The sequence below is a fragment of the Lepidochelys olivacea genome, assembly GCF_965140295.1.
Source record: "Lepidochelys olivacea isolate rLepOli2 genome assembly, chromosome: 7".
Classification (NCBI taxonomy): Eukaryota; Metazoa; Chordata; order Testudines; family Cheloniidae; genus Lepidochelys; species Lepidochelys olivacea.
In genome coordinates this window covers 13,487,071-13,500,126 of record NC_140417.1, presented here as the reverse complement: position 1 = coordinate 13,500,126, position 13,056 = coordinate 13,487,071, and the positions used below count along the sequence as shown (strand labels likewise).

The 13,056-nt window shown below is 40.1% G+C and overlaps 1 protein-coding gene across 1 annotated transcript in view; it reads right to left on the bottom strand.

Moving 5' to 3' along the window:
• Positions 1 to 13,056, bottom strand: part of LOC311523895 (contactin-6-like) — a 233,856-nt gene that overhangs the window by 182,078 nt on the left and 38,722 nt on the right. The window contains exon 3 of the mRNA XM_084634421.1: positions 7,500 to 7,634. Within this exon, the coding sequence (XP_084490547.1) occupies positions 7,500 to 7,554 (55 nt within the window). The 5' untranslated portion in view covers positions 7,555 to 7,634. The remainder of the gene's footprint in view (positions 1 to 7,499; positions 7,635 to 13,056) is intronic.

The window sequence follows — 13,056 nt, the reverse complement described above, 5'->3', positions numbered from 1 at the left end:
TTCTCTGCTTCTTGGCAGAGATAATGAAGTGCAATTGAATTTTCTTTGAACCTACTACATACCAAAATGAAAACACTAAATTATTTCTAAAGTACCAAAAGAATGTTATTTTCTAGAGTTAAGCCTCATAGGCAAAGATAAAATTACTTGATTTAAAATAGAAAAACACTATACAAAAACTGACTAGAGAGAATATATTGTCTAACAAAGTAACGCATTGAAGAGATTTTGAAATAACAATTCTTTAAAGCACTAGGTGGTAGGATTTTCAGGCTATACACTTGGAGTTATATATTGCCCACATATGGTAACCTCCAGCTGAACAGATACCTCAAGTAATGACTTCTATGCATTCTAGTAAGCCTAACTTAACATTAAAAACTGTAAATAAAATCTTCCTGACATGTAAATCAATGCAACCTAAAACCTGAAAGTGAATTGATCCTCAAAGAAGCATCTGTGCTCTAACCTCTTTTGCACCATATGTTTGTACACTACAGGGAATTCAGAATAGAGTCGATGGTTTTCTTGGAAATGAACTGTGAGCAAAGATTATTCACGATACTGATTGTAATATTGTTACATGATTTTAAAGGACTTCTTGTTCCTTGTGTTTAACAGGTCGGTTTGATGTGCTATATTGTGTTTGGGATAAGTGAAGACACCATATTTCATTGTTCTAGTTGTTTTGTTTTTTTTAATTTAAAAAGCAACGTTGATATCTCTGCAATTTCAAAATGGAATGTATGGGATTTTCAAAAGTGTTCAGCATCAGTCAAATTTGAAGTTAATGGTAAAACTTCCATTGAATTCCCTGGAACTCAAGATAGGTCAGTGCTGATTGGTTTTGAAAACCCTAACCAATGAGCCTCTGTTGAAATGGATTGTCAATAAAACATTCTTATTGATCAGTCTACTTCTATGTTCCTTGTCACAATAGTATCTGAGCCTGGGCTAGGGTGTGCCCTGGGGAAGGAAACCAGAGACCAGCTTGATTTCCTGTGTTTTGTGCCCCTGTAATAACAACACACCACAGTTCTTCTAAAGAGACAGAGGGAAACAAACAGCATTTTAGCATTAGCTATCACTCCTAAGAGTAAGGAGCGTGGGTCAAATTTTGTGCAAACACCATCAGAGTGTTATTGAGAGCAAAATGTTTCCTGTATTTAATAATGGCTCATTCTTTATGTAAGACTACTTTTAGGCATTACATGGAAAACCTGTGTGATAGGTACCTCCCTTGAATGATTTCTGCAAAGCTGGCAGTCACCAACACATTTACATTAACAGCCTTAAGGGTACAATCTGTTAGGAATGGTTATTTTTAATTCCCTATCTGCTATGCACCACAGAGAAGATTTCTTCTGCCAGCTGGTGCTTCTTCTGCTCTACGGCTTTGTGGACAACAGTATTTTTCTGGTCAATGGAAAAAAGATTTAGACTCTTGTTTATGTTTGAATGCATGTGCTGCTGTTCACTGAGGGACAGACTGTGGCTAGAACTTGTGTGGGAGCCTTCTCCCTCCCTTGTATTGCCCACCTCAAGATCAGCCACAACAGCAATCTTTGCACTGCAGGGAAAGATCCCTCTGGGTATTCTTGAAGAGGAGGAGGAAGGTGCATTGCCTCATCTCTCCCACTCTACACCAGCCTTCATTGCATGCTCTGAGCATTGGGAAAAGAGGCTTCACCATCTTAAGAAATGCCTCCAAATTACAGGCACCTCAACTGGTGTCAGAATGCAGACTGACATCCCATCATACACCAAAAGGTGGAGGGAGAGGCCCTCCTTTAAATATCACAACTAATGCTTCTGAGAATGATGTCCCATCACCAACTAACCCATATTCTATTGCTTTGAACTCATTTTCAGAAGACTCTCATGGTCAGTATTTCCCCAGGTCATGAGAACCTCCATCTCTTCAGAGAGGTGCCTGATCATCAGAACTCTGACTCCTCGGTGGCCATCCAAGTGTCATTGTATGTTCAGATAGGCCTCTACATTTCTGGACTGGACAAGATGTCACTTGTCTTAATATATGGTCTGTTGTTCCATTCTTAAAGGTGCTGTTATGGTAAAAATAAAACTATAAGAGACTGTGGGCAGAGCCTGGGATGTAATGTCTTCCATATTCATCATGCTACAACCTAAAAGAATACTGGAGCATTTTACGTCAGGGAATTTCTCTCCCAGCTTAAATGGTTTCAAAATCCAGCCACAGAAGACACAACTACATCTCCCACTGAATGTGAAAGGAAGGTCTAGCCAGTCTTGGTCTTCAGTATATATAATGTGTGTGATTAATTTTGGATGTTTAGGTGCATCCCAACTCACAATCTTCTTTCTTTCTTTCTTTCTTTCTTTCTTTCTTTCTTTCTTTCTTTCTTTCTTTCTTTCTTTCTTTCTTTCTTTTTACACCCTGACAAAGTGAGTCCATGTGTCAGCAGGGCACAGGCCAGCTGCAGAAGCAGTAACTATCTTAGAAAGAGACTGCAGTTTCTTCCTTGAAGACCAGCAGCTGCAAGAAATCTGGTAGGGGAGAGCTCATGTCCCAGAGTCTTGGGGGCAGGTAAGGGTGAAGGGTTCTTGGTGGAGAGGGGAGAGCAAAAAAAAAGCATCTTTAAATCCAGAAACAATAGGTGGCAACAAAGGTGCTGACTTTCTGAGTTCCCCTGCGGTACTTGACCCCTACTCCTCCCCAGGCCTCCACTTCACTCCTTCCCCAAGCCCCCACCCCTGCCCTGCCTCTTCCCATCCTGCCTCTTCCCGCCCTCCTCCCCCACCTCTTCCTGCCCCTGCTCCGCCCCTCCCACCCAGCACCCCCTGCTCACTGCTGAACATCTGATCATGGTGGGCAGTAGGCGCTGGGGGAAGCGGGAGGAACTGATCCGCAGGGCTGCCAGTGGATGATGAGCACCCACTACTGTTTTTTCTGTAGGGATTCCAGCCCTGGAGCACCCACGGAATCGGCAACTTTGGGTGGCGACCTTAGCAGCAAAGGTAACCCGCCCCACCCCACACTTATTCCCAAATGGCAGAGAACTCAAGGGGGAGTTTGGGAATGAAACAGCAGACTGGCTACTGTGAAAACCAGACTAGAGCGTACAGTTCCCCTCTCCTTTCACTGCTCAACAGGCAGTCCCTGGCAGGTCTGTTTCTACTTCCCATCTAACATCATTTTGAGCTGCTTTTGGGAGGGAGTGCAGAACATGTGGGACTTCTGTGTCCCCTCCCTCAAGACCCAATCTCAGAGTAGGGTTATTCCCCCCCCCCCCGCCCGCAGCCTAAAGTGGGAGGGAGAAAAGGGATGGGAGAGTCGCTGAGCTGCTTTCAATATTTTTTCTTTTATATTAATAATATCATTGTTACTTGTATTTCAGTGGTGCCCAGTAGCCCCAGCAGGGGTTGGGGCCCCAATGTATTAGGCACCACACACACACACACACACACACACACACACGGAGTTTCTACTTCACTGAGCTTAGAAGCTAAAGAGAAAAGACAGAAAAAAAAATGGGAACAGAGAATATTATTTTCCCTATTTATAAATGGGGAACTGAAGCACAGGGAGATTAAGTGACTTGTCCAAGATCACATGGGAAGTCTGTGGCAGAACTGGGAACTGAACCCGATTTTGAGCCTCGGCATAGTGCCTAACCCACAAGGACATCCTTCCTCTAATTTCTGAGATGACTTGCCGTTATCCTTGCAGAATAAGGGCTGGAAGTGACAGAGCAGATAGGGTAAAGATTGAGAGATGGTGAGAAAAAAGAATGCTTCTCCTTCACAAATAGAATGTCCACTGCTCTATTATGATCAGCTTTTTAACATTCTGTCCAAGTCCTTATTCCTGAAGTTGGATTTTCTCCCTCAACATATTAATACCAAGTGACATTTGCATTTCAGCAAGAATGGGAAAGAGACAGCCACTAGGCATCCTTATAACAAATATACAGAATTTAAAATAATGATCACTGAGTTTATCTTCATCCTCCTCCTTGCCTCTGGTGATATGTGGAGATCTGATTATCTCATTGAAATAGCAGTGGGTTATTGAAGAAGAAGAAGAAGCAGAAGAAGAAAAGAAAAGCCCAATCTGTTCCTTCACTGTGCCTCTGTGCATGCATACATTATTGTTACTATTTTATTTATTCAAAAAAAAAACCTTGTTGAGCCACATAAACATAGTCTGTGAAAAATGAGAAATGGAAGGAATATTTGTTGCTGCATGTAAGATCTGTGGTTCTCAGGAATATATATACACACACACATATATATTTGTCTTGCATGCAGTTAATTTAATTAAGATATTATTTGTAGACTTATTGGTTCCGATACTTAACTCCCCTTATACCAGTTCCACACCAGTGTAACTCCGTGCTTTTAAGAAATCAAAGAAGTTTTGTCTTTTTACAGTGGGATTGATTATGGCCACTATGGAGATTTCAGGCCAGATCCTCAGCTGGTATAAATCCGCATTGAAGTCAATGGAGCTATGCCGATTTATATTAGCTGAGAATATGAACATTCATATACTTGGTCAAATTGGTTCTACTCTCATTTAAGTCAATGGTAATTTTGCCATTCATATAAATTGTAGTAGGATCAAGCCAAGATTGCTGTATTATGTACCTGATTTACTAATAACACGATTATATGAGACTTTTTTGAATGCTATCTTTCTTGGACATCATTTTTCTATTGTTTTCAAGTCTTTCATCTATATTATAATAGTCTTCACAAAACTGAATATTCCAGTGTAACAGTACACTTTTTGGATCCCTTAACTCAAAAATGTCCGGCATACTGAGCTCCTTTTAAAAGACAATGTTTGCACAAGAATATGAAAATAAGTTTACATAATTACAAAATCATGCACACCTTTTAAAATAAATATTGATAAACACTAGGAAAGGGAATAGTTAGAACATAAATCAGTCATGCAGGATAATAAACATCTTGAAATAGTAATAAAATGAGTATATCCACTGATGCAGATTAAGAACTGAGTGTATAATGATGTAGTGATGTCTGTGTGAGTCTCCAGGCAACCTGAATCAATAGCTTTGATAGGTGTGAAATTCATCTCAAATGGGTGAAGATTCTGAAGCCTAATGATGATGGTTCAAATGTCAGCACTGTTAACTACTTCACTGTTGACAAAAGAAGGCAAGGAAGAAGAGGGACAATGCTATAATAAAACTCTGTAAATCTGGTGTCAGTGGCATCTCAAGTAGGTGGAGGCTTGTGTGATCCAGGGACTTCTTGATGCCAACCGGCATGGGGGTGCATAGGACTTTACAGGGATCCCTTAGGTTGGATATAAGCATAATAATCCACTAAACAGTGGCATGTGAAGCTTCTACCGAGAGGAAGTAGCCCACTTTTCATGATGATATTGCTAAACGTGAGGATGGATAGTATTTAAGGAGTTATGTGTCTATACTGAAAATTATGTTCTTAAGGCAGGTAACTAGGAGGTGACATGTATGAGACAGGCTCCTTTCAGGCTGTGGGTAAAAGACTTTTATCCCTCTGTCTGGCCATTGTGTATTGTGCGCTTATTTGAATACTGAGCCAGATGCTGATTAAGAGATTGAAAAATCTATAAGAAAGGAGTATACAGGGGAAAAACAATCAGTAGGGGGTGTCCTGCTTATGAAGGATAATGCACTGTTCTGGTATGTCTGGGGGTGCAAAGAGACACCACGGGTCTTTCAGTAAGGAGGCAAGCTGCCAGTGTGACTTGTCTCATGAATGGAAGATCACAACTAAGCTTGGCTGAAAAACATTAAAAGGACTTTGGGCAAGCATTGCTGTATAAGACATGACAGTATCTAGATAAGTAAGTCTAGGTTCTAGAATGTGTGCTATGGTTTTATTTTATATGTAAAGATTTTTTTCCAATACTTCGACTTCCTATCACTCGAATCTCTATACTTTGTTTAAAAGACTTTTACTTGTTTTCACTATAAACATATTGAAGTACTGTGTGCCAAACAGAGTGGCAATCTGAGGAGAAACTAGTAAGCCGAGTGTCCTGCTTCTTTGGACGCAGAGAAACTATGAATGAAGGTCTAGTAGAACAGGGGCTGGGCACTCCGGGGAGTCATTTGGTGGGCTCGGGGGTTGAAGTGTGCCTATCGCTAATCTAGAGAGAGAAAGAGAGAGAGAGAGAGAGAGAGCAGGCATAGTGTGGAGTGCTTGTGTTGCCTGTGACTAGTGGAGTTTGGGGAGCTGACCCCTGGAAGGCACAGCCAAGACTTCTTCATGCTAAGAGCAGGTGTAGTCCAATGCCTCATAACCCTGGGTATGCCCAGGAACAGTCACAGCTTGATTTGTGGGCAGAGCTTTGGAGAGGATCAGTACATCTGTTTGCCCCCTCATCTGATCCCTGACTGGAACTGAGCTTCCAGAGCTCATGAGGGAGAGGGAAGGCAGTGTTCACACAGCATATACTGAGTGTCTTAGTGCATTCCAGGGTGTTTTGAATATGGGGAGAGGCTGAGGACAAGGGCAGGGATGATGGGTCTGTGAGTACGCAGACTGTGCAACAGGCAGAGGACTTGGTCCAGAATTAAAGCAGAGATAATAACAGAATGTAATTATTTTAATTGATATACTGGAATCCAGGTTGCCAAGGAAACAAACAGTCTTTAAAATGCTTAATACGTGGCTATTTGTCATTGACGCAGCTGCTGTTAAGCATTCATCTAATGGCAAGATCTATATTACTGAAATACTAAAATTCTAGATTATACCTAGAGTCTATTAGATCAAATATGACCTGGTTACATTTTAATTTTATTTTAAAATGCTACCTCAGGCTGCATACTACATTATCTTCTGTTCATTCTTCAGGTCAAATACAGCTGCTGATTCATGCATGATATAATTAATTTAAGCATCATTTGAGGTTGCTATAATTAATATAATTACATCATAAATATTTGACAAATAGACCAATTGCTTTAAAACCTTTAAAAGTCAATGCAAATTTAGGGGTTGACTTTGTCGGGAGAAAGATTGGGCCCTTAACGTAGACAATCCAAATAAACTGCAGAAAAGAAGATGCAAATTGTTTGGTTAATGGACCAAAAACATCAGAAATAGGCATGCTAATTTTCACATTTTGGGATGCACATTGAGTGAAAACTTCAGTTAACAGACAATCCTCTGAAAATTGGAAGATAGTCACACATTTCTCATGATATATAACTTTCTATTTTTCCTTTTTGAATGGCACAGCTTAGAAGTATGTTGATGCCCAATATCTTGCTTTCTTGTAGCACTTCAAACATGTTTTTTTTTTTTTTTTCTGGTTCAAAGTCAGCAGTGTGTATTGCTGAACAATAAAGGATTTCCTAAAGAAAAGCTGCTTACTCACTGGTTCATGAGAATAAGTACTGCTAGTGTTGGTAATTGCCTCTCTTTTAAAAAAAGGAATTACGATGCAGACATATTTATCAATCACAAACAGTAATAATGGGCCATTTTACCTGTGTTGCAGCTCAGGAGTGGCAGCAGAATTACTAGTTTCCATAGCAACATCATCTCCACTTTCCAAGGTCAAAAATCCCTCCCATCCAATCAGCAGAGAATAAAATATATCTTCCTGGAACTGTCTTTATATTCTGTTTAAAAAAAATAGTGAGACATGTTGAATCGTTAAAATGTAAATATAAACCAAATACACAGAGCCAGGACTTCCCTTGTGGTGTTGCCATTTCCAGCTGCACTGTGGACAGCCTGTCTCCAAATGCGGCATAACTCGTGCAGGGAAGTAAAGGTGATTTTCAGATGCCATAGACCTGAAATATAGGCTTCTTGTAATGCCATTCCTCCTCCCAGCTATAGCAGGAAGAAGAGTACGGCCAGAGGAAAGGGGTCATGGCTGGGATTCCCCAGTGGCATGGTAATCCTCAACAGCAGTTTCTGTCCCTAGAGGCCATTTGCTGTTGCTAGATGTTAGAAAAGACCTCAGGCACAGAAGCATGATCCTCATGTTTATGCATGTATGGTCTCACTCATATAGCAAGAGGTTCTATGAACAGATCCCTACAGATTCTTTCTGCCACTTAATAGCTGAAAATCAGCCCTGGGGAAACAGCTCAGGCAAGTCCTGTGTGTACCTTATGCTCCATTAAGCTCTCAAAATGTTGCTCTAGAGGGACTTAAATAAGGCATAGGCCTTTCATGGACCCTTGGCACAGGAATACATTTCCCCAGCTAAGAAGTAGGAAGAATCTCTATGGATCTGTTCAGAGAGCCATTAGCTGGATGGGGGACAGTACGTGTACATAAATAGGCTAAATCACACCCCCAAATGCTGCCTGCTCTGTAATTCTGCTAGATGGTTTTTGTCTTGGAATTGGCTGGAATACAAATGGAGTTCCTACAATCCATGCAACTTCTGCTGTCATGCACATATGCACAACAAAAGCCAGAATTTGGCCTGTCATAAATATAAAGGGAAGGGTAAGCACCTTTCTGTATACAGTGCTTTAAAATCCCTCCTGCCCAGAGGCAACATCCTATTACCTGTAAAGGGTTAAGAAGCTCAGCTAACCTGGCTGGCACCTGACCCAAAGGACCAATAAGGGGACAAAATACTTTCAAATCTTAGGGTCGGGGAGGGGGGAGAAAGGCTTTTTTTGTGCTCTTTGTTTATGTGGTTGTTCTCTCTTGGGACTGAGAGAGGCCAGACAGAAATCCATCTTCTCCAACCCATCCTAATCCAAGTCTCCAATATTGCAACCAGTAGAGGTAAGCCAGGCAAGGCAAATTAGTTTATTTTGTTTTATGTGAATTTTCCCTGTGTTAAGAGGGAGGTTTATTCCTGTTTTCTGTAACTTTAAGATTTTCCCCAGAGGGGGATCATCTGTGTTTTGAATCTGAATACCCTGTAAAGTATTTTCCATCCTGATTTTACAGAGATGATTTTTACCTTTTTTTTTTTTTTTAATAAAATCCTTCTTTTAAGAACCTGACTGATTTTTCCATTGTTCCAAATCCAGGGGTTTGGGTCTTTGATGATTTTGTAACCAATTGGTTGGGATATTATTCTCAAGCCTCCCCAGGAAAGGGGGTGTGTAGGGCTTGGGGGGATATTTGAGGGGAAGACGTCTCCAAGTGGTGTCTTTCCCTGTTCTTTGTTTAAAACGCTTGGTGGTGGCAGCATACTGTTCAAGGACAAGGCAAAGTTTCTACCTTGGGGAAGTTTTTAACCTAAGCTGGTAAGAATAAGCTTAGGGGGTCTTTCATGCGGGTCCCCACATCTGTACCCTAGAGTTCAGAGTGGGGAAGGAGCCCTGACATGGCCCATATTCCAAATGCATATGGCCCCGTTGTCCCACTGCAATAAATAAATGTCCCACTGAAATTAGGAGTTTTTCAGCTTGAGAATCCGGTGTATGTTCTTTAATATAAAACATTTTATTTTATAAGAGGGATGGATAAAAGTTAATAAGTCAGATAAGAATTCTGAAAACAAGCATTGATATTTGTGTGGGTTTCAAATTACAGATTACTAGACTCTCTAATTCTTCACTTTCTCATACTAGCAATAGAATTTCATAGCTCAGTTCTGTGGTCTTCTTTAAATACCTTAAATCAGATGTATTAGTCACCAGAAAACAAAACAACCCCCCCCCAACACAAACCTTGATAAATGTTGTAGTATTCCACATTATTCCACATGCTAAATACACTCCAGGGAAGGAAATGCCACAAATACCACCTTAATGTTAATTTTACTAGCAAATGGTGATTGCCAGTTTTAATGAGGATCACTGTGGTTTTAATGAGGACCTTCTTGGTTATCCCCCTTCAATTTTTATCAGTATGATTGAAAATGCTACTATAAAAGAAATAATATCTGCTAATAACTAAAGATAGGGGGCTTATCGGAAAAAAATATCTATGCATTTCATATGGGGCTTTGCTGGGGGACTGTGAGCATCTCACCCAAGCTATGAGCAAACTCAGAGTTTCCCCTACACTTGAATGAATCCGGGACCCAGCAGAGAATCCTCATAATGCCCTAGGAGCTGGGGACATAGTGCCGAAAGGAAGTGGCTCTTCCATCTTCACCATGGGCTGGAAGAGATGCATTGGCAGATCTAGGGGAATGAACAGGGTTTATACTAATAGTAGAATTGTAACTTTCACGATTAAGGTTAAAGCAATATAATATCATACACATAAAAATCTTTTTTTTTTTTGGAAGGGTTATTCTTGAGAAATAAAACATGTTTCCTCAAGGGTTTAAATAACAATTTGTGCTAATTTCCTCTGACATTTCAGTCATTGTATGATGAATTAAATCAAGAAAAAAAAAAGGATCAGTTTGGCCTTTACTCCCAAATGGCAAATTAGTAATTTATTGTTGGGAATCAGTTCATTAAAAAGTTAAAACTGGAAAGCACTCGATAAAGTGGGTCTATCAAATTAGAAAATCATTCTGCACCTTTTAAGTGCTGAAAATTGTCCACTGACAAACTAGGTTCGACATTTAGGGCCCAATTCTCCTCTCCTTTTTCCCACTTTACAGCCGTGTGGATCTATTTATTTCAGTGGAGTTACTCCTAATTTACACTGATGTAAGCAAGAAGTAAGATTTAAGAGAGTGAGAGATGTTTGGTGCTCGGCACTTTTGAAAATCACACAACTTATTCAGGTGCCTAAATATGGACTTAGGAATCTAACTTTAAAAGCTTGGCCTTAATGGATTGCAGATGCTCTCATAAAAGACAAACAAGTGCCTGAGTCTCTACGGTTTCTGCATTAGGTGTTATTTGCACCTGTACAAAGTGGTTGTAAAATGCTACCAAATCAGAATTCACAGTATATGTACCCTACTAATAGCACCTATCTTCCAACCGATTTCGCCTAAAACGTATCTCAAAAGGTGAAGTTTTAGACAGTTATGAATATGTGAAAAGAAGGGATTTTCAAGGATTTAGAAGTGGGTAAGAATATCTTGCCCAATCTGAAACTATGGTGGTAATTTTGTTTAGGTTTGTCCTAAACCTTAAGGATTAGACCTGGGTTGATATGCAGGTGTGCAGTGGGTGGAGGAGGGAATAAAGGGCATAGCCTGTGTCAGGGCTTAGCAGAATCGCAGTCCCTCTGGACACAGGGAATATAGTGACTGCTCTTTCCCATCTCCCCTGAGGATGTACAGCACACTGAAGAGGGTGGAGAGCCAGGGGTGGAAAGTGAGTTGTACCTCAGCTCCACCTCCAGACGTGTCAGACAGAGGAGTTGGGTGGCCATCCTGGGGAGAGTATCTCTCACACACGCCTTCTGAAGGGGTTTCTTCAACAGCCAATGTAACAGGGAGCTGGAAGCATTGTATCTCTTCAAATGACATTGATGCCCCCCACCCTCATCTGAGGTGATGCATCTCCATACTACCCCCAACAACAGGACTGTGTCTGATGCACAGTTGAGCTTTGCTTGACTATTTTTAGCTTTCAGAGACAGGCAGTTCAATATTAATCTATGAGTATATAAATGGCTTGTGGTTTCTGGAAAAAAGAAACCTAGTAGTCAGATTGTTCTGCTGAAGCATGTAATAATACCTACTTAAACTGCATCTAAACCTGGGTCTCTTGTAACCCAGAGGCACATGCCACTGCCAATAGCAAGACTACGTATCCAGTAATCATGGCATTCATATAAGCTGAAGATATTTATTAATTTTCTGATTTGTAACTGCTGTCCCACTTCTAACCTCAAACCCACAAACTATTGCACATGATAGTAAAAAAAAAATTTTTTTTAAATCTATTTTCTTTAGGTAGCCCAACTATTTTACTTATTTAAACTCTGCCAGAAACAAGGACCTTACGGGCAAACAAGTACTTAATAATTTTTACAACAGCTTTCCAACAACAGCTTCCATGGGATTATTTACTGTCAAACTAAATCAAGAATAAATGAAAAAACCCTGAAATATTTATAGTCGGAGAAAATCTGGTTCAGACTAGAACCCCGGTCTGGCATTAAATCAGGCAAACTAACATGATAAATCGTGCTGTCATACTCTTTGTTTTCTGGATGTAATGCTATCACTTATTATAATTGTTATGCCATACTTTAAACACACAATCTACTTAGATAAAAAACAAGGCATACTAAATATGATCATGGGGGAGACATTAGATTTTTCCCATAGAAGTACTGGTTGCATGTCTATTTATTAACAGCACGTAATGTATACAAATACGTTTGTTACAAAAGTAGTCAGTACTGGTGTTTTGCTGCTTTCCCATTAGAGCAAACAAATCAATGGAAAAGAATTCACCCATCAGATATTATACTCTAGTTGTCACTTCCTCTCCTTTTGACATTGGAGGGGGGCAAATGAATAATAAGTCATATGTGGGGGTCATATGGTTATGTGCTTGGTATATATAGTTGCATGCTTGAAATGAATATATCTATATAGTCTGATGGACAAAAAGATAGCTGAAGTGGGTATAAAGGAATCACTAAGGGCCCAATTCTTCCAGTCTTAGTCAGATTGTGTTGCATGTTACTGTGTGACTGTTACTTTTGAGTCTTTTTTTTCACAGACAATAATCTGCCCAGCTCTATTGGAAAGGATGGACACAGTGTAATATACTCATGAATTACTTCTGTCTCAGCATCTAGACTATTGATGATTTGGGGCCAAATTCATGCCTGGTGTAAACAAATGTATTAACTCCTGTGACATCGTATCCAGTGTGATGTGGTAGATAAAGGGAAAATTCTTTTATGCCTTAAGCCCAAAGTTTGAAATTTGATTGTTCTTCTCTTAGACAGGAAGAATTTAGAAGCATATGATATATAGATTTATTTCATCACTAGGATGAGCTGACAGATATATAATGAAATAGCATAACAATACTCAGTAGATTTGTGCTTTGGGTTATTTTCTAAAACTTTATTTTGTTACTAACCTTTCTTTTTGAATAACCCGTTTGCTAGTTTTAGGCTTGGTCTACACTGGCACTTTCGCCATTAAAACTTTTGTCGCTGAGGGGTGTGAACCCCCTGACCCCGCAT